General features: G+C 31.6%; 1 protein-coding gene across 2 annotated transcripts in view; it reads right to left on the bottom strand.

The window, feature by feature from the left end:
* LOC108904444 overlaps positions 1–23,250 on the bottom strand; it is a 44,386-nt gene that overhangs the window by 9,528 nt on the left and 11,608 nt on the right. Inside the window, exons 2-3 of one of the 2 annotated variants that reach the window (XM_018707008.2) lie at positions 8,093–8,327; positions 3,757–3,796 (exon numbers count right to left, since the gene is read on the bottom strand). In XM_018707008.2, the coding sequence (XP_018562524.1) occupies positions 3,777–3,796; positions 8,093–8,327 (255 nt within the window). In that variant the 3' untranslated portion in view covers positions 3,757–3,776. The remainder of the gene's footprint in view (positions 1–3,756; positions 3,797–8,092; positions 8,328–23,250) is intronic. The other variant, XM_018707007.2, reaches the window with a different exon arrangement.

Raw genomic sequence — 23,250 nt, 5'->3', positions numbered from 1 at the left:
GATCTTTCAAATTGCGCTTAAACATACCAAAATTAGTCCAGGGAACGAAGAGAATAGGGAAAACCCCCGAATACTTTTTTATGAAAATCTGAAATTAAGCTTATTTCACCCTATAAATGAAAAGTTACATATGCTTGATATGCGCTTCTTATTTTTAGGGGATGAAAACTACCCCTTATGCTAAAAAACTGAATAGGTGTTGTATAGGATAAAATCATATCATATTGTATAGAATAAATATTGTTTTATATTACGGGTTATAATTTTCGTTATTTTTATAAAGTTTCAACTCTTAAACACCACCCTTAATGATAAAAATATAAAATTAATAAGTCTCTTTGACCTTAAAAACCATTTCAATAGTTTATGGTATTATAAATAATTTATTACAATATTCCAACACCTAAAAGACTACCCCTAATAACAAAATATTAAAAAAAATAGTTTTTAACAGTTAGTAGTATAAACTGGATTAACAAATTATTTTACCTGTTTATAATAAACAATTTATAATTTATCGCATTGTTTTAAACCACCCCCAATGGCAAAATATAAAAAAATTCTTTTAAATTATTTAAAACGAATTATAATGTCCTCCTATAGTATTTATGAGATCACTGGGTTCCTTAAAAATCAACTTTCTTATACAAATAAAAACAATTTTATACATTTAAAATTGATAAGTAGAATTATTAAAAGATTAAAGGGAAAAAGTGAAGGTATTCTATCTATATAGAATGCTCCAAATTTGTGGATAACCAAAATATTGATATGCTCCGAAAATTGATAAGGTACCGTTGGTTTTTTAACGATAACTTCCTTAATTTTAAAGCTATTAAGACGATCCAAAAACGATTTTACGGAAAATATCGACAGCTAAAAATTTTGTAAAAAAAGTATTGTAAAATTTAATATTTTTAACTTGTTATTTTTGAGGTTAAAGGGTTTGAAAAACATGACCTTCGCCTTTAACTGCAAACTTCTAGCAGCGACATCTCTGTTAATTTTTATCCTACATAAATAAAAAAAGAAAAACAAAATTTAAAAAAAAGAAAAAAAAAATCTAAACTTTTGTACTCTTTATTAAGTAAGTTATTTTCCAAAATATGTATTAAAATACGAATCAAAAGTAATAATTATTTTAAAAAATATGCTTTCTAAACCGCTTAAACTTGTATAATATATTGTTAGCACATAAAAAATGTAACTTGTAGAAGGATTACCTTTAATTTTAAATCTCGTGTAAAATTCAGCAGTTTTTGTACTGATTTTTTTTTGGAAACAGCAAATTAACAGTTTTATTTTGATCATAACTCTGTTAATTTCTATGCTAATGACTTAAAGTCAAGTTCATTTTAAGACTTTTTAAAATTCTTTAAAAAAATTTCTGTGCATTTTTCTTGAAAAATAGAATTTAATAAAATTATCTTCAACCAGCCGAATCTCAACCTATTGCACCTGCATAAATGAAAAATCGCTCAATTTTTTTCTTTTTCTATAAGCTTTATTTTCTTCGTCATCTTTTTTTCATAGAATATCTATTTTCCGAGTTATTTGAGAAAAACTATTGGTAAACGTCTTTTTTTAATAAAAAAATGTACATTTTCAATCACTCAGAAAATATTGACTTATCGAAAAGTGTTCATAAAATACTTTTTGCTTAAAATTGATTGTTTTATCGATTACTGGGATTATTTTCAATATTTATTTTGTTTTTAGAGTCCAAGTTTCACGTCAATCGGTTCTATCCGAAAAAATTTGGAGGAGAAACCCTTGGTTCCCTCGACTAAATGCGCAGCTCTGTAATATTCTTGGGAAAATACTATTCAATTTAAAATAAAATATGAACAGGATCTGTCAACAGTACATCCTATATATTGATAGTTAAATTCGACAATATCTAGGGTAACTGTTNAGTTTATGGTATTATAAATAACTTATTATAATATTTCAACCCCTAAAAAAAACACAAAAATAACAAGATATTTAAGAAAAGTGAATTATAATGCTCTGGTATAGTGTCCAAAAACGATTTTACGGAAAATTTCGATAGCTAAAAGTACTGTAAAATTTAATATTTTTTAACTCGTTATTTTTGAGGTTAAAGGGTTTGAAAAACATGACCTTCGCCTTTAACTGCAAACTTCTAGCAGCGATATCTCTGTTAATTTTTATCCTACATAAATTAAAAAAACCAAAATATTCTGTGAAAAAAAAATCGAAACTTTTGTACTCTTGAATATTTTCCGTATCTTTTTTATTTTTAAAGTTATTTTCAAAAATATGTATTAAAATATGAATCAAAAGTAATAATTATTTTAAAAAATATGCATTCTAAACCGCTTAAACTTGTATAATATATTGTTAGCACATAAAAAATGCAAATTGTAGAAGGATTACCTTTAATTTTAAATCTCGTGAAAAATTCAGCAGATTTTGTACTGATTTTTTTCCGAAACAGCAAATTAAGTTTTATTTTGATCACAACTGTTAATTTCTATGCTAATGGCTTAAAGTCAAGTTCATTTTAAAGACTTTTTAAAGTTCTTTAAAAAAATTTCTGTGCATTTTTCTTGAAAAATAGAATTTATTAAAATTATCTTGAACCAGCCGAATCTCAACACCTATTGCACCTGCATAAATGAAAAATCACTAAATTTTTTTCTTTTTCTATAAGCTTTATTTTCTTCGTGATCTTTTTTTTTCATAGAATGTCTATTTTTCGAGTTATTTGAGAAAAACTATTAGAAAACGTCTTTTTTAATAAAAAATGTACATTTTCAATCACCAATAAAAAATAATGACTTATCGAAGTGTTCATAAGATACTTTTTACTTAAAATTGATTGCTTTATCGATTACTGGGATTATTTTCAATATTTTATTTTTCACCCCCTAGAAGGGGTGGCTTCCACCCCCTGGGCTCATCGACCCTATATAACTTTTGTTTCTTGAGCTATTTTCTACTTACAGTCCAAGTTTGACGTCAATCGGTTCTATCCGAAGAAATTCGAAGGGAAAACCCTTGGTTTCCTGGACTAAATGTGCAGCTCTATAATTATTTAATTCTTGAGAAAATACTATTCAATTTAAAATAAAATATGAACAGGATCTGTCAACAGTACATCCTATATATTGATAGTTAAATTCGACAATATCTAGGGTAACTGTTAGTTTAGCCTTTTGTTGTGTAGATTCGCTTGTAACAATCACATTTTTTCCTAATTAGCATAAGCAATTATTTTAACAATTACAAAATAATAGTTCCAGTGCTAGATTCTAAAGTACTGTTTGACACATTTGCTTACTTTCACTGCAGCCATGTGCGTATAACAATAAAAAATGGAGCTTCGTTCATATAAAAGATCACTCCTATATTTTTAGAAAGCCAATTATTTCTGTTACGCTTTTACAGTCGTGAGTATTTGAATTATTTATGTTTTTGCGGTAATCCTTTTGGTTTCAGAATTTTCTGCAATAAAACTGTTACCGGTGTTACATATTTTTTTTACGTAATTGGGGAATTCAGCCGTTAAAATCTTCAAGGACACTGCATAATATGTTTATATTGAAAATTTTTTATTCCATTCCACTAAAATAGATTCTTTAGATTACCATCTTCTACCATTTCTCTATCCTTCTCATTTCATCGGAAACCATATTGAAAAAAACCTTTTGTCTTTGATGGTTCCCTTTGAAGATTTATGACTTATAAGACTCTCCAAATTAACCAGAATAGACATAATGTCATACATACCTTTATTGTCCTACAGTTTTCTAAGGTTTCGCTCCTGTACCTGCAAAAATATTTCATTTTCTAACAATGAAGGATAGTCTTGATAGATTAGTGAGATAGCATAGGGTTAGAGATGGTTGATGTTTTCTTGATGTTGCCTGGAATGTGTTCTCTGTATATATTAGTGGGACTTCATCCACTGTATAATAGTCAGTGTATCTATCTTTTTTCAAATTTATATAATGTGGTGTTGAATGTCATCAGATGACGAAGCAGAACTTGCACGCGTGTTGGTAATGGTAGTATGTTGTAATGAAAAACATTATTAAGTAGATCTGCTTTGATCCATATTTGTTGTTATTAATTTGAATTGTGTATAAAGTATTTCAAATTTGTCTTTAGTGATCTAGTAGATGGTGGAGGCAACTATAGAAACTAAAGATGTATGTATGTTCTTTGTATATGTTGGTGTTTGGTCCTTCATCCATTCTGGAATGGTCAGCATGTATCGTTTCCATATGTTTGCATAATGTAAGAATGAATGTCATGAGATTATAAAGCAGTTGCATGCTAACATGGTTATTGTAGTCGTGACAGTATGGTGTGAAGGAAAAATTGGTTGGACAGTATATATGTGAGTTGTCTAATACCAATGCTTGAGATGATGGACGTATCTTCAAAGTATTAATACAATTTTTCTCTTGTGTAAGTACTGGAAATGGTCATACCAAAATACATATGTCCTATACGGATGAAAATTAGTGTACAGTTTCCTTAATGAAACTGTGTTATTTTTTTCTATCTCTTAAATATTACATTTCTGTTAAAGATGGTGAAGGTCATTTAATTGAGTATGAAAGTATTTTGTATCATAAACCATCAAGATTGTAACAAATTTCGATTGTGGTTTCTTTTTCAGCTTCATAGTTCTCGGGATAATCCCTAATACTTATTGAGCTCATACAGTTAATCTTCTGATAATAATATAAAATAGGACCGTCAGTATCCTCTACTCTTGTGCATTTCAACTTTTCCAAAGAATACTGTTCAAATATTAATTCTATTCGAAAGGTGGTAAAGACGACTATAGAATACCTTCATTGTTATTAAAGGCTAAATGGAATAAAAGTGATTTGCTCCAGAAGAAGGAAGACTGAAATATGTTTTGAATTATAGATTCTCCTTTAAAAAATGTAGTCAAGGAATTCATTGATGAGGCCAAAACAGTCTGACGTGCAAAGATGACGAAGGCAACAAATATAAATGACATAAATCGAGAACCTCGAAAAATTTGGTTATTCTGTGGAAATAGGGACAACACAAACTATTTGCCGTAGATCAAAGGCCAAAAAACTCGGATACAACTGTCTCCTCCACCTTCATTAGTTCCCGGACAACCCTTGCTACTTATTGAGACCTTGCAACTACGGACAATAATTTCATTTGGGAGTTTCGGCTTCCCGGTCCTTTGTGCGGGGCTGCGGTTAATCAGGCCTGCCAACTTAGGACTTAAATCACGCTTTGAACGCCACCGCGTCCGTCTCCTTCGGTTATCTCACGTCATTTGACCGCCTCCGAACAATGCGTCTTGGCCTATTTGCATCCCCGCGCCACGTCAAGATAAATTCCGGGAAACTTGTCCGGAATTTAATATATGGCGATCGCCATTGTTGTTTTTACACTTGTTAATTGGGAGGGTCGCAACGGAAATGGAATTAATTAGTTTGAAACTCTTGCACAATGGAGGACTCGGTCTGACGAAGTACTACTAAATATTGCTTTGTGTAATTGGGGCTGCGGGCTGCTGATTGGCCGGAATGGCGTTAATTGTTGTTGTGAATTGAATGTTGCGGAGGAATGCAAGTTTAGTGGAGTAGTATTGTGTTAGAATTATAAATCTTTGAGAACTATTTTTTTAATAACTGTTGAGGGAGTCAGATCCTCTAATTTCTTTGAAAATATTTGATGAAATAACATGACTACGTGTTGTGTTGACAGGGCAATGTACTTACTCTTAAATACACTCACTGATTTTTCAAAAAACTTGTCTGATGTTATTTTCCAATGTTAATAATTTCCGTATTCTGTAATGTGTGGTAGTCATGGTCTTTTGAAAAACATTAAAGAAGCATATAACTTTTATATGAAACTTTTTTGTAATGTCGAAGATAAAAAATTGCCAGGATATTAATTTTTAATGGAAAAACTCGTCTAGTGATATTTTCCAAATACTCAATATACAGGGTGTATCACGAAGAGGGCCCAGTATGATTATTCAAAAAGTAGTCAAAATTGAAATCTGAAAATTTGTATACAGGGGTTTATAAAAAAGATCTATTTAATGAAAATAGTGTCAGCTTCTTCGCACTTTCGGTTATACCGGAAGTCATCATCAGCTCTATTATTTCAAATGGAACACTATGATATTTATACATTTTTTAATTCTTTTAATTCGGCAAATTATAGACTATTTTGATAAGAGACACTATGGGCCAAAATGTGACAGTTTTCAAGTTATTACTAATTTTAGAAAAAAATTGAGGGATGTAAGTCATTTTTGAAAATAGAATAACTCCGACATTTTGCGTTACTTATTAATGAAATTTGGCATGGATAATTTAAAAGCAATGGAATTCAACCAGTTCACGTCAAATTTGCAGAAATTCATACAGTGTGGCCAATATTGTGACGATAAAGTTGCATTTACTCAAAAATTGAATGCTTAAATTTACTTTAAAATGATACTATAGTTCCCTATACATAAAGTTAACAGTTCCTGTCTAAATTGGAAATTATTGATTTCAACACAGAAAAATCTACGCGTAGGTATGGTGGGTTTATTTAAAGCATCGCCCTTTTTAATTTAATATACTGAATTATTGTTTTTGATGAAGGTATAATGACAATAAAAATTATAGTTCATTGCCGTTTATTATTCAATTCTTTAGTATCCATCGTAGGTACATTTTTCTGTGTTGAAATCAATAATTTTTAATTTACACAAGAACTGTTAACTTTGGGTATAAGGGTATGTATATATTTAAGTAAATTTAATTGTGCATCCATTATGTAATAATATACAGGATGTACCATTTTAAATGTTTTAGTAAATTCAACTTTAACGTCACAATATTGGTCAACCATCCTTAAACACTCTGTATGAATTTTTGAAAATTTGACAAAACTGGTTGAATTCCATTGCTTTTAAATTATCCACGCCAAATTTCATTACTAAATAAAGCTAAATGTCGAAATTATTCTGTTTTTCAAAAATTACTTGCATCCCTCAATTCTTTCGAAAATTGATAATAACATGAAAACTGTCACATTTTGAACTATAGTACCTGATATGAAATTAGTCTCGATTTTAGTCTAAAAATATACAGTGTTCCATTTGAAATAACAAAGATGATTTCTGGTATAACCGGAAGTGCGAGAAAGTTGACACTATTTTCATTGAATAGATCTTTTTGATAAACCCCTGTATAAAAATTTTCAGATTTTAATTTTGACTACTTTTTGAGATAATCCTACTGGGCCCTCTTCGTGATACACCCTGTATATTATAGTTAACTTCTTTAGTATTATTTTTAAGAAATTTAACAAAATAAAATATACAAAATTTTGGCGGAAAATACCTGTCAATAATCTATAACAAAATATTTTCGCTGATCTTTTGAAAGCTGTTGAAGCATCGACACTTCTTATTGGTAGATTCAAAAGAAGGTTGAAAAAGCTGTGTATTTAAAATATTTTCTTTAATCGAAAATAGGTGAATCTAAATATCTAAAAAGGTAAACTTTATTTTGCACTTTTGCAATTCTTTTTATAATTATACAATGTTTGTGTTTCGATGTACAAAGTTTACTTTTGTGGAAAATTTATGACCCAAACCTTTTATATGGTCATGCATATAGCTTTTCAAAGCAAATATTAGAAAAACTGGTTGTTATGTACAGGGTGATACTTTAAAAAGGGGTCAGTTTTTTAGGGCAAAGGCCATCATAGTACGTATTGTTCACAATACTAATCATTTTTTTTTAATTAATCAAATATATAGTTATAATTCGTTTATTAGACTGCGCTTAAACTCTTGTCTACGCCACTACTGAGCAGCTCCCTTATATGCACACTTACCAGTGTTGCCTGTTGTTACCTTTTTAAACCAATTATATGAAACTAATAGAGTGACAGACAACAGAACTGGCAATGTCGTTTTTAAAAACAGATCAAAAGTAACCCCCACATAAATCCGACCCCTATTCGAAGTTACACCCTGTAATGAACCTAAAATATGATTGATACGTTAGACTTGAATCATGCTTTCATGAAGAAATATTAAAATGAGCGTCCTTACGATGCGGGGGAACAAATCCGTATCCAGAAGCTCCTACGACAACTCCGCTGGTTTCGCCGCTATCTGGGGGGGCTGGGGGGAAGACTACTGGGCCTGGGTTTTCTCTGGGGTCTCTGGCAGATTGTAGCGGGGCATCTAAGCCATTCCCGAATCCCTTGAAGCCGCCGAAGCTACCTCCAAAGCCGTACTGTGCCTTAACGACAGCTACAAAACAGGCTATGCATAGTGCTACGGCCTGGAAAAAAAGAATTGGTTAAAGACAACGGAATAACTTGCAAATTGTACATATTAAGCATTAATAGTTTCTCTGGATAGAAAGTGAGGTTAGAACTAGCTGATATGTTTTTTTGCAAAACATGAGCCTTTAGTGATAACATCACGTATGTTATTACTAGTTTAGCTTTCTTTGCGCTTTATTTACTTCTAAAGCGACATTTTTAAAAATATTATTCATGTTTTATTGTGTAAAACAAAATAACATGACTTTGGTTAGGGAATATACAGCGGTATACAAAACTGATTTAAACTCCAAAAAATGCACTTTAATATTTCATAACAACGGATTATTTAGTGATTATTACACGATTAAAATCAAAATCGTGTCTACTTTTACATTCGTGTAAACTATATATCTCACGTTTTTGACATTGCTTATCAACTTACATCTGTGGTACACGTATAAAAATGTTTAGCAATAGGTCGCAGTTCATAACTTCACCTTGACGGTAATAAGATTTAAACTGTTCATTATAAATTATTACTACGGATTTTTCAAAAGCGTAATTGACAAGCTCGTAAGAAACCCGACAGTAAATATTAATAATGTAACCGCGAAACTATTAATTAACAATTATGTATGATTTGAGCAAATAATTTCTATAGAGAAAGTAGAGGCGTTTCTTTCTAGCATGTCACATGTTATTGTTAGGTGTTAAATAAGACATACAATACACATCCTTGAAATCTTGCGGTTTATGTAAGAACTAGTATGCATTCTTCAGCTAAATGAAATAACAATGTGTGAAGTATAGTATTAGGGTTATAAATTTCCCACCAATTACCGTGGTGTAACAAAATAAAATGTAAAAAGTTTACCTAATTATTGTATTTTTGTAAATATATTAAGAAAAAGTAACTAGATCGGGAAATTTTCAGTTAACATTGCGCAGTCTACAAAATAATAATACATCGTCCCCTCTCCACACAAGAGTCACTTTTTATGAAGGAAGCGGTAAAGTTATTTGTGATTTGAGACAAAATAAAATTGCAACAAGGAAAACCTGTTTTGGGACACTTATAAGAGACATAAATTTTTGTAATAAAAACTATATACTCTGCTTTAGACTGCAACAAATTGCTTTAATAAATTTACTACTATTAAAGTGGGTCAAGTCTTAAGGTTAAATGTTAAATCATTGAATAAGCCTTTATGCAGCTGATATCTAATATCGTTCGCAATTAAAATCTCTGTAAACGTAAATTTATTATGACAGTTATTGCATTCCAAATCAATAGGCGTTTGTACTAACTTTTTTGCAAAGATATTTCCTTTTTATTTCTTATATTTTTTCTCTCAGAATTAAATAAGATATAAGCATTTGATAAATAGCTGATAATGAAGTGCGAGTGACTATAACCAACAAAAAAAAAACAAAATTTTATCTTCTGCAGGAAAATTCTCATTTTTGAAATGTAAAGGGTGTCCCAAAGGCATAGACGAAGCTACAATTTTTGCTTGGGATAGGCCCAGGACTGCAAGCTCTATAGAGACCTCGAAAAATAAAACTCTTTCAATCAGCGACTTACCGATATAAAATTTGAACACATTTTGATTTGATTCTATATTTAAAAAAATCTAGGATAGGCACCGGACTTTCCGGAGTGGCCTGTGCACATCCAGCCTCCCCCCCTCCTTCTACACAGACAGAATGATAATTAAGAGCTCTATACGATGGATGAGCGAGTAAAGATTGTAAAAATTCATTACAAGTATCTACGAAGAGTGTGTAGCTGAGAATGTGCGAAAATTACGTGGAATTTTCGGTAGAAGGAACGCCCCGAGTTACTATTTTTTCATGAGGCTTTCATATTTGAAACAATTACAGAAATATAGATAAATACTTTTGTTTTTTCTTAATAATGGAATTTTTCTTTTCCGATATCTTCAAAAAGGATAAAATTGCAGTCGAATCTTGATGATTACTTGAGGACGTAATAAACATTATGCTAGAGGAATTATAAAATGTGCCACGTGTTACAACTGTTAGTGTACAGGCGTTTCTACCGCTTTTACTAATGAAAATTTTAATTTTACAAGATACAGCCTATATCGGTTTCAGAATCCAGCGCAAGGTTGTTGCACAAAGGATCCTACACAATTCTACACACGTGATCGACTGAAACCCGAAGCTATTACCCGCTGCAATCCCACGAATCATAATAATTAGCGACCTGCGTGCATCGAAAACGCATTTCGTCAACCTGATGCAAGATGCAAATCGGGCGTATGAAGCGCCCAAGATTTCTTTCACGGCATGCTCTATTTACCTAGGATACAAACACATGTAGAATATTTGAGAAACGTTTCGTCACAATTACAAAAAATAATTGAAAAGCAATACGTTTAGTTTATTGATAACGTTACATTCCTTTGTCCGTAACACTTTCATAACCTGGGATATTACTTTTTACGGCTAGTTTCTTTTGCCGGTTTTGTGGTTTGGTACTTGCGGCAATTTTGAGCTAATTGAATACTTGACCTTCCCCCAAGGATTTCCTATACTTTCGACAGTAATCTAGCAGTGTCGGGCAGTCCCTGTTGGTAAAGCGTCACGCATAAATACGCGCACAACAAAAAAAAAGTAACGGAAATGACGCGATTGTCGAGCCCCTCACACGGATAATGATTAATTAACCGTTATTATGTAACGATGTGTAATAATTATATAAGTAACTCGCCTGGGCTAAATACTCATTAGAATTGCTAATTATCGAACGGGTAACAACGCGGCGCTTCACACAAGAAGGCTCAGCTTTGATTCACAAAATGGGATACGTAAAATGAAGCTACTTTCTTAAGACTTTTGACATTTCACTAAGACGCTACTGAATAGTGACTTTGAGGGTTGTAAGGAGTTTAGGATAAATAACAAAAACTACTTTTTTGTAAAACTTGACCACGTTTCCACTATACAGGGTGTCACACTAAGGGACGCTAGTAACACTACTCCTGTCGTCGGTGTAAAACTATGTCTAACTTTTTCGCCCTTCAAAAATCTGAATTTCCAGCAAGAAATGAATAAATTGAGTTCATTTCTAGATAAAAAAGGCATACTTAGTAAAAGTGGCTTAACAAAATGAAAAATAAGAAAACGAATAGCTTTTATCTTAACAAAATCAGATTCTTGGCATGAAAACAGACAGTTTTTGAGCTTTCAAAGGATATTCCTGATTTTCAATTTCCTTAGCTATTAGAACAACTCATTAACTTTGCATATCCTTTTGTTTGTCTTCAGTTAACACCCTTCAATGCGCCACACACCGTTATTAGCTTAATTGAAACGGCCAACAGCTGAAATAATAGCGTCTAATTAAATAATTCGTTCGTTTAGATATAAATCTGTAATTGCAACGAACTTTCTCAGCTCCTAGCTGTGGTAAGAGTAAATTTAAACAAACTTATTTTCCAACGAAGGCACATAGTACATGGATGACTGGGTTTCGGTATACATAAGTAACCGCTAATTTGTGGAATTAATATGTAGGTGCCTATTTGTAATCGAAAAAATGTTGTTTCAAGATAATGATCAGGATAATATTCAATAACTATTCTTACTTATTTATTTTTTTACTATCTATTATAATATCGATAACATATTCTAAAGATATCAACGTATTACCGTAGCATTGGTTTCTAAGGTGAAATTAGTATTGTAACAAAAGCCGGGACGCGTAATAATTTATTTGTTAGTTCTGGGAACGGATGGGCCAAAAAGTAAAATATTTCAGTCAACACTAATTTATCGGAAAGTTAATAGTTTTCAAGTAGGTTTAACGTCGCCAAGACCGTCCTTTGGGGAAGACTTCACGAAATTTAGCAATATTTTTTGAACAAGTTCACTTAGAGTCGGGGCCATGTGTTGAGCAGGTAAAAGAGAAAAATCTATATATTTAATAACACGCAAAACCACGAGAAAAGCGTAGAGGTTCCAAAGTAGAATTAAATCAAATTGCTATATTGATAGTAATTGGAAAAGGAAGTAATGGATAAAATTGCTGGTTTTTTGGCGGATTTTCCAAGCTATAAGGATATATTAAATGAGATCGACTAATCTTTCCCGTATCGCTACACGGAGTCACTAGAGGAAGGCTAGGGTTACTTGTAAGTAAGTTTAGTTTCAAAATTATTTACACAATTGTAAAATCAGTCAATTAGATAGCTATTAACATGGCATAGTTATGCCAAAGCGTCCCGATATTTAGGGTTCCCGCCAGTAAGATAGGAACAGAAACGTCTGGACCCAAGAAATGGACGTGTCGAAACGAAGTATTGAATTCAGGGGAAATATCCGAAAATAGGACAGTTCTTCCTTGGGTTTCACATTAGTTTTAGAGTCTCGGGTTAATTTAATAATGGATAAAGTCATTCCAAATTTTGCTATGGATCGCGGGAATCCTTGAATCTCGGTACGCTGTCGCGTGTCAATAAAGTAATTAATAATGTTTTTCGAGCCGTTGTGTAGTTTGCTTGTTTGTTTGTTTTGTTTTTATTGTTATTAAAACTCTTCCTGGAAAGTGTTGGTGTTTCTTTTTGTTTCTTCCAACCTCAGTGTCACTCTGTACAGCCAGTCACTGGATTACATTCTACGTAAGCAATGGATGGTAAGTGCTTGAAATTCATTCTCTGAGCATACAACATTTCTAAGTTCCCACGTATTAATTAAAATGTACCTAATGATAATTATAAACTCCCTTTCAAGAACTAAATAGTAAACTCTTTTGAAATCCAGACTCGTTATGATACTGGTCATAACGATAGATAGATAGATAAAGAAATAACCCCTCAGGTTACAACATTAATCTCAAATAATATTTCATAAAAACAATGACGTTTTTAAATTTTCGAATATTTTATTTAACAGAGAGAACTACAGCGTACACAACCTTCGCAAATGATTATAAGCCACGTGACTGCAAAGGATAGGCAACCAACATCGCACGACTGGCACGGTCAACTAAAAATCTCTAAATCTTAGCAATATCAATATTAATTATTCTTTTAGAGCCAATACAACAGAATGTGGTGTTTTGATCTTATTTTTTTAATGACTTTTTATTTTATCAAAATTTAATTGTCAAAGCTAGAGAAATAAAATTACTGTTCCAAACAAAGTTACTGGTTACTGGCTTTTACGAAAACTCGGTGTGTATATAAAAATTTTGTCGAAATGTATCTGTTTTCCAGAGCTCATGAGATTAAGAGCATGGCACACTTTACCATATTGTCAAGGAACTACAGAAAACCACAAACTTGATAAGATGCAAACATGGTCAGACGGACTTTGTAGATGGTAAATTCCTTTCCAGTAAATAAACACATCGTAATTATAATCTGGTGGTATAGAAGAAAATTTCACACTTGCGTTAGTTTTCATACATACAAGGTGAGATTTCACTTACGAAAGGGGCTTGTTGCATAAAATACATGTGACAAACATCTTGAGCAACGTTTGATGCCAGTACATGCACAAAAATGCAATATTTGCCTGAGCTAGAGATATAATAATGTTCACTTCGAGTTAATACCCGCATATTGACAAGTTTCGACTTATATCTAGGCAATTTTAATAATCTCTACAATAAAGTAGGTAACTGTAAAGAAAATAATGAATATGCTGGTAATTATGTTACTTTTTCGCTCACAATTAGAAATTACTTATGAATTTTCATTAGTTGACCAAACAATGTAAAATTCAAACGACCAAATAAGAAAAATACCTAGTAGAAAAGTCACGATATAATTTATAATTGAAGTTACAAAAATAAATAAATCGGCCATATTAGATATATTATTTCTCGTTTATGTGTCAAGATACCGACAAGCAACATATTGATTAATGCTCATCCACATTTTTTTTAGATCTGTCATATTTATTAATTAACCATCAAATTAATTCTTTTTAACAATTTAATGAGTTCCAGGTAATTTTTTCGAATTTAATAAAAAAACATAAAAGCATGTTTAAAACAAATTATATTTTTTTCTAAAATCTATATTTTCACTTGAGGGTATTACATAAAATTTGGACAACCAACTATTTACAACCGAATACACATTCCTAGGGATTATTATGTTGAACATGGATTACAGGACCGGACTTACTTGCAAGCCTTTGAATTTAATCAGAGAAAAAATTGGTTCCCCGTTGAGATGTCCAGTTTATAATTACATGGGTTAATCTATATCAATTTTGATCAAAAATTGATTCTTACTATTTTTTCTTTTCCCTCGAGATTTCGGTGTTTTAAATGTAATATTAAAACAAACAATTATTTACTTATCTAGAATTAATTATGAATTGTAAACGTACCTACAATAAACAGCTCGACTCGATCAACATAATATAACATTTTACAGCAAATGTTGAAAGTGTCGATCTTCAGCTCGAATACAACCCCGAATTCGTTTTTTGATAGTCTTTCTAACTCTAATGAAAGCGAATGCGTCTGATAACGCTGTCAAAGATCTTCCCTTAAAGTGACAGGAGTTTTATAAACAAGCTCTTTTACATGTCCTTAGAGGTAGAAATCTAAAGGTGTTTTTCTTTGATTAAATCCAAAGGCATGCAATTAAGTCCGGTCCTGTAATTCATGTTCAACATAATAATTCCTAGGAATGTGTATTTGGTTGTAAATAGTTAGTTGTCCATATTTCATTTAATTCCAAGTGGAAATCTATATTTTTGGAAAAAACACATTTTAAAACTTACAATATTCTTGTTTTTAGGTTGGGAATCTGCCCCCGAGCGTTGGCCCATGTTTTCTGAAACACCCTGTATATGTATTTATAAGGGCCATCGCCTTAATTTTACTCTGTTAATATATTTCTGTCTTCAAAAGCTTCAGGCAAGGGCACTGACGAGAAATAACTTTCAAGCTAAACTAACACCAGCAAACAATTAATGATATCAATTAATATCCAGGAACAACACGGAATTTAACCTTCCAGCGGCTTAGCTACCGATTCTTCGTCCACTTATGCAATTAAGATGCAAAAACTAGTTTTTGGAAACGGGAAAAGGAAACGCCGGTCAAGGTAATTTATAGATTTAACAACCTGCCCAACTACCGAACAATATGGATCCTGAGAACGGACCTTGACCATTCTCACTTTTTTACGGGCGTTGCGTAACTGTTGGTAAATTCGTTTGCAGTCACCAGCACATAAAAGCTAATTGGCCAGACAAATCTCACTTAATGGATTGCGCGTATGTATGACACGAGGATTTATTGCTAGGAAGAACCTTGGTGTTTGAAAGATGCTGAGGTGAATAATGATAGATTCTCCTCTGTAGATGATTATTGGCAATTTTTTCTTATACAACAACACACCTTAATGTTTACTAACTTTTTATGTACCTACGGTTTTATATGGGAATAATATTCTTAGTCACGTGCAAATATGTCATAGGCAAACTTTTACTTTTTGTACACATTTTTTATTTCGCTTGATTTACCAATGCAATTTTTTATAGTGTGTGTAGGATACAAAAATACATTTTATCATCATTATTCTCTTTTCTTATTCGTAACTAGGAATAGAATGTATTCGTTAGTTTAAAATTACCGTCTATGTTTGTTTCTTTATTATTTGATACTTTTCTATAGTTTCTTTCTGTTTTCTGTATATCTTACTGAATATAATTTTATCATGACAGTATTTAACTCAATTATTGTGCATATTTATAAAAAATTCCGAGACACGTCCTTTGTGGTTTCTGAAATGACATCCTGCAACTAAAAATTTCATACCTAAATTCAACCCCTTTCGAGTGGCAGTGCAACTGCCACCCCTAAATTTTTAAATGGGAAGTAGGGGCTTATGATACCTCATTTGAAAGGTCTTTTCATTCCCTATTCAAAAATGCTATGGTTTTAATATTTATTGCAAAAATTAACGACTTGCTTAGCAAAATTTGTTACAACAAACATAAACATAAAAACTAACAGTATTTTGTTCTTGCAGGCTAGCAAAAACAATTTTAGTGTTTTCTTCAACATTCTCAACTAAAAAGAAGATATAAAAACATCAAAATTCTTCATGGCCATATTTTTTGAAAACACCATAGCTAGAATGGCCAGCACGTTCTCCTGATTTTACCTCCTTAGATTTCTATCTATTTCCATTTGTGAAAAGTATGGTATACAAAACTAAGCCAGGCGATATAGCTGACGAGAAGAAAAATAATGGTTGCGGTTAAATCGGTCACACACACACGTTGGAAGATTTTAGAAGACATTTTTATCTACGATTAGGATATGGTCAAGACGTTCCTTGAAAAGGAGTTTATTTTGAACATCTACGTTGAAATTAAGTTTTTTTTTTACTTTGCTGTAGCGAGTTAATTTTTTTACTGCTAACTTTTACAATACATATTAAAGCCATAGCATTTTTTAATGGAGAATAAAAATACTTCTCTAATGAGGTATCACAAGCCTTTACTTCCCATTTAAAAATTTAGAGGTTGTAACTGCCATTCGAAGGGGGTTGTATTTAAGGGATGAAATTTTTCCGTTGCATGATTACATTTCAGAATCTAAAATCGACGTGTCTCGAGATTTTTTATAAATATGCACAAAAATTGAGATAGTGGATTTATTTCATTTGGCTGTTCCACACTGTATACAAATAAATTTCGAAAATTTAATAGGTAATTTTCCAGGATCAAAAACAGCCTAAAATATTTTAAAAAGCTTTAAAATCAGTTTCAAGGGACATTTTTAAGATTTTGATAATGCATTTTATTAAATTAGAATAATAAATTTTCAGTAGAAACATCTACAAGTTCCTATTTTTAGTTCAATGTGGTTTAGAACAGCAACCAATAAAAATAACCATTTTATAACGATTTTAAATCTTTTTTTAGCTTAAGTTTTATTCTCTGAAACGGTAATCCAATTCATTTTTAAGCCACAAAAAGTATTGTAATGAGATCGCATATCTTTAACTTGATCGTTATGTCAAAAATTATATTATCGAAGTTTGTTTAAAATTTAAGTTTCTCCGAAAAGGAGAAAAAAATACGAAAAAAATTCTAGAGACAAAAAAGTTGTATTTTTAGTTGCTTTATGTGAAAAAATTAAATGTTTTAAAAAAGTAAGTGGCGCACATTTTTTTTTTGTTAAAAATATTGGCTAAGGTGCCCCCGAGACGCCACTGGACTTAATAATTTTAATCTAGTTAGGGCTAAGTTAGCCCCTTTCTACCATAACACTGCCAAATTTCAACAAAATCGGCTAAAGGATTATTAAGATTTTTACGAAAAACCGATCTTAAATACCACGTACTTAAATAACACCCTGTATATTAACTGCAATAAAATAATTAATTATTTAAATTGTTTTGATGAAGATTTTGATTAATTAAAATGTGAACGCTCTCAATTTGTGAAAAATATCGGAAACTGTAACTGGAATGTCTACCACCGTATTACGCTTTCTATGGTTTCGCCACTTTTACAAGTTTCTTTCTTCTAATACTCTCCTGTATCATCTAACTTAAATTACAACATTACTAGTACGTAATTAGTTCGACGCAGACCATCAGACCTACTTTCCTAGTTTATAGTTACGCGTATGGGATGTTACCAAAGATACAACATCGATTGCCGAAATTATAAACGAAATCAAAACCGGTGAAAACGCGACAGATGGCTAAAGAAAGTTGTAATTTTTATTTCGATATTGCAAAGCTATACGGGCTAAAATCTAGGTTTGCGGATAAACACAGATCCTATGGCGAAAGAATCGTAAAGAAATCGCTAGTCTTCTTTCTCCGTAACGATCCATGTGAGATCAATTATCTCAGCCATAAATTCCGCATGGCATGTGGTTCTAAATGGTCTATTAGACGTGAGATGGAAACTAGAATTATTTGCCATCAGCATGACGACTTAATATGATCTTGCACGTACAGGTACAGCAAATGGGGTTGAAGAAACTTCGGACATTTGTAGAATATGCTAAACGTTTCCGAAATATGAAACTAATTTGTAATAAGAGAGTTTTGGTTAATATAAATGAGGTATGTGTTCAAAAATTGCAGTGGCGTCAGAATTAGGAGAGCCTGAGGGGTTTCATCTGTCGAAAAAAAGTTATTTAATATTAAAGTGAATATTTTACTGACAGATCATTACCTTTATCATTACCTTTGCACATCCTATGTTTTTAGTAGGATGTACACTTTAAGGGTAGAAGTTCAAAATCCATGACAGTGTTAGGCACTCGTTAGCAGGGAATCTTGAATAGAAGTTAATTATTTTGCTGCAATTTTTCAACAATTAAAGGCGTATAATTATAGAAAGTTGAATCCATTCATTTGATTACCTTTCATTCAAATAAATGCGAATTATTGCAAAACTTTAAGTTATTCTTTCTACTAAAAATGCTTCAAATTACCAAATAAGTCTACATCTTCACCAGTAAGCATCAATAATATTAAACTGCTTTCAATAATAACTTTATTTCATTATTTCTGTTCTTATACAGTTGATTTTAACCGTACATTATTGGAATTATTAACGTTTTACACAAAACAACACAATATATTCTATTAACTCTAACGAAGTCACGTGAAAAAGTCCTTATTAGCGTTATTAGCTTTTATATATTCAAGCAATTACACAATTATTATCGATTAAATATGAATTAATGGTCAATTTTCTTTCATTAAGGTATTACGACTGTGGTATTTTTAAAACAAAAGCTATAAATTTAAAAGTAATTCGTTAATAATAAATGTAAGTCGTGACTATGGTTTAATCCTAGGAGATGTTGCATATTTATAAAACACGAAGCAATAAATCTCATCTATCTGAATCCTAAAAGGATGTGGACAATTTAAGTTTATTTTTTTTACAATTCAATGAATGCGTCTGAAAATGGACTGCAGGTAACTCGACAACAGACATCAAAGCTTCAGTCAAAAATGTTTTTAATTCAAATTAAATGGTACAAAGTCAGGATCAATAAAATAAGATGTATACGTTTTCAATAAGGAAGAATAAATATCAATAAAGTACCGATAAATCAACGCCTCCTACATCTAACCGGCAACCTAATACTTTTAACCCAGTTCAATAAAGAACCAGCGTCTAGGAAAACAAATAATGTTTGCAAATAAATAAGAGAAACAATAGATTCAGTACAAAAAAAGACAGTCCGCCCACAGCTTTCATTATCCCGATAACAAAACAAAGGGAGAAATCATTAAGGACACGTCCCACCTTTGGCAAACAAAATTCCCTGCCATCTAATTCCTGCTAGTTCTAACGCTGATTTGTTCGTCAAAAGCACTCTGCGTGATAGTAGCTACGTTTCCTAAAACGAGTTTTCTGCTTGATTCGGTGCTAAATTAAATACTTCCCGCCTTAATCAAGGCCGATTCGATAATAATAAGTCACCCGTAACTTGACACAAAGTAGTTCTCTGTAGTGTCTATAAAACTGAATGTAATGACTTAATATACGGTTTATGTCATTTATCACCACGATTAGACAGTATTGTGTATTATAGAATAGTTAACTATAATTTGTTTATCATAATTTGCTGTTGAAACAAAGATGGAGAGGTCAAATTTCGCAATTCTAAGAATTTTGTATAGTTAGTACGAATATCCGAATCCCATATCCGAAAAATTAACTATACAACCGTTTTTCAGTGGTTTGTAATCCCAATTTAACCAGTACACTTATCTTAATACTTTCACCAAAGGAAAACATTATATCTCATTTACATTCTTTTCAAGTTGAAAAAGTGAAAGAAGAAATAAAAAATACATACGGTATTCCATTAGAAAAAACATGTGCGGCCCTGTATAGTCACAAAAAACCTTCTACTTGATAGCTACTCTTAACCTTGTCAAATATCTCAATTCCTTGCGAAAATTAAAAAACTTCCAGAAGTTATATTAAAAAATGTATACTTAGAGGAACAACATTCTAGAAACTTTACCCTATTAATTGTTTACTTTTGGCAGTCTCTCTAAACCCAAACATACCCAATTTTTTTTTCCTGTTAAAAAGCTCTCTTTTTTCTAATAAACTTTTATGAGAGACATTTTTCTGTATTACTTCCCATTTAAAAGTTATAAGCAATATCGTCCTAAAGAGTCTCAAAAGAAATACCACCTAAAAAACAAAATACTTGTACTTACTCAATACGAACGTCAAACATATAACTTTTGTGCTTACAAAATGTTTTCTCATTCAGAAAAGTTGATATGTTGCTAATTTACGGCGAGTCACTAAAAAATTCAAGAAGACCTGTAGACATATAGGTATCGCGAAAGGTATCCAAAGCACCTCATTCCTGATCATAGAACCTTTACAAGATTGCAGGCGACCTTGCGACGAAATGAAGATGTATTCTCTGTTCGGAAAAATCAAATAATTGACCAAAGGGTTAGAAACAATGTTAATACAGCTAGACTGTTACAGTATTTTGAACAAAATTCGCGAAATTCTATACGACAGGCTAGCCGGGAATTGAATTTGGATAAATCAGCCGCTCAACAAATTTTAAAGGCCAATGGGTATCATGACTACAAAATTCACAATTTGGAGTATTTGCCTGAGCGTCACATTGAAAACAGACTTAAATTTACAGCTCAAATTGTAGTACATAAATGTAGAAACTGTTGATCAGAACCTTTTTCGGCACGTTCTTTGGACGGACGAAAGTCGGTTTGTCAGTAAGGTTTGCCAAACAGGCGCAACGAACACTCTGATCCATTGAAAATTCCCACATTGTAAATCCAGTCCAAAACTAAGGCTATTTTGGAGTAAATGTATGGTGCGGCATCATTGGTAGGCATTTAATTGGGCCTTATTTTTATGAACATACATTGAACAGCGTGAGAACTAAATTTCCTGCACTTCTGGAATCTTCTTAAATCGCAATTTTGGTCAACTTGCCTGAATTTTTTATATAAGTTAGTTTCAGGTATGTATATACTAACCATAAGTGACAGTAATTTATCGTTCAACCCCCCGGCCAGGGGTGAAGAAAGATAAAATAAAGGATAATCAAGATAACTCAAAAAGGGTAAGAGTTAGAAAAAGAAGTTTCTTATAAAAGTTGTAGACCATAAAATTCTACACAAAAATGGTGTATTGACTTTTTCTTGTGTTATTAAAATTAACAGAGTTACGGAGACTAGAATTTAAGGGATGATTTCAGAAATTTAATAAATCATAACAAGTAGAAAGATTAATGAATTTTATAATTTTTTTTCCAATTTACTCTTAAAAATAGAGAAATAGATATATTTTTTAATTTTCAATAAAAAAGTTATAACAATTTCACAAAGCGAACGTGATTTTGGTCTTTGTCATAAAACTAAATTTCGAAAGCAACTTTTTTTATTTTAAATAATCGATCGAATGGCATATAAAAAAATTGTTTTAGTGTTAAATCATAAAAATTAACGATTAAAAGATTTTAACTGTTTTAACTTTTTTATTAAAAATTAAAAAAAAATATATATTTCTCTGAACAGAAAGTTTACATTTTTTAGAGTAGATTAAAAAAATATATAAAATTCATTCATTTTTCTGCGTGTTACGATTTTTTTAAATTTCTGAAATCATCCCATAACTTCTAGTCTCCCTAACTCTGTTAATTTTAATGGCATAAAAAAGTCAATATACCATTTCATGTAGAATTTTATGCTCTACAATTATTATAAGAAACTTTTTTTTCTAACGCTTACCCCTTTTGAGTTATATTGAAAAAACCCTTTATTTTATCTTTTTTCACCCTTGGCCGGGGGTTGAAACAAAAGTTACTGTCACTTATTGTTATTATATGCCCTAAACTAACTTACTTATATCAAAAATTCAGGCAAGTGGACCAAATTGCGATTTAAAGGCTCATTTAATTGGACTACAAGGCCAGGATTGTGCAGCAATACTTAGATGACACTTTCCCAGAAAAATGGATTGGACTTAATGGATCTATTCAGTGGCCCGGAAAGTCAGCAGATCTAACATCCCTCGATTTTGTTTATGGGAGGTTTTAAAAAATAAGGTTTAGAAAATACCTTCGCGAGATATTAATCATTTGAAAGAAAAATCACAAACGCTTGTAATGAATTAAACGGCGAAATGTTCATAATCACAGCCCACAAAAAAGTCAAGCGAAGATTGGATATATGTCTTGAAATGAGAGGAGGTCATATACATGTGGCATGGAGTCAATATTGTAAAAAAAATTTTTGTATAATCCTTATAGTTTCTGAGAAAAAAATTATTGAAGTTATAGCACATTAAACCACTACATAACTGGACAACTGTAGTCTCTAGTGTCATTCGCAATACACGTGGAGAGCCATGTGACTCCTAATACTGAAATCCGTCGTTGCGGTAGCTTTTACCTGTTATCTGTGGTATTTACATCAGTTTTTTAGTAGTTAGTGTCAAAAATGGCTTGCGTGTATAGCAATTCAGAGTTGATGGATATCGTTTCAATTTATGGTGAAGCAAGACAACATTTGTATTATGGTGAAGTATTTGTATTTTGGTGAAACAAGACATCATTTGTGTTAGTTCGTAGAAAGGGAGTAAGACGGACCCAAATGTGTTTACACGTGAGTGGATAAAATTTTGAACAATTGCTGTTGCAGCATCGGGTATGTCAAATGATTTTATTATTTAAAAACACAAATTAATTTTATTAATAATTAATAAAGGCAAAAGCATTTGAATTTGCCGATATAAAATAGGTGCGATAAAATTCTATTTACATATTTCTTTCCTTGCGAAAGTTTTTGTCCGTTTTTATCACGCCGCCATACCGGTCGCATTGTGCGAGGTCAGGTTTTACAGTGGACCAGTTTCCAGTGCCGTGCAGAAGTGTATTTTTAAATCAATTTCGAACTG

Source organism: Anoplophora glabripennis, unplaced genomic scaffold (assembly GCF_000390285.2).
Source record: "Anoplophora glabripennis isolate ALB-LARVAE unplaced genomic scaffold, Agla_2.0 scaffold133, whole genome shotgun sequence".
NCBI lineage: Eukaryota > Metazoa > Arthropoda > Insecta > Coleoptera > Cerambycidae > Anoplophora > Anoplophora glabripennis.
Note: the sequence above shows the minus strand (reverse complement) of the source record. Positions and strands in the feature narration are given on the sequence as shown.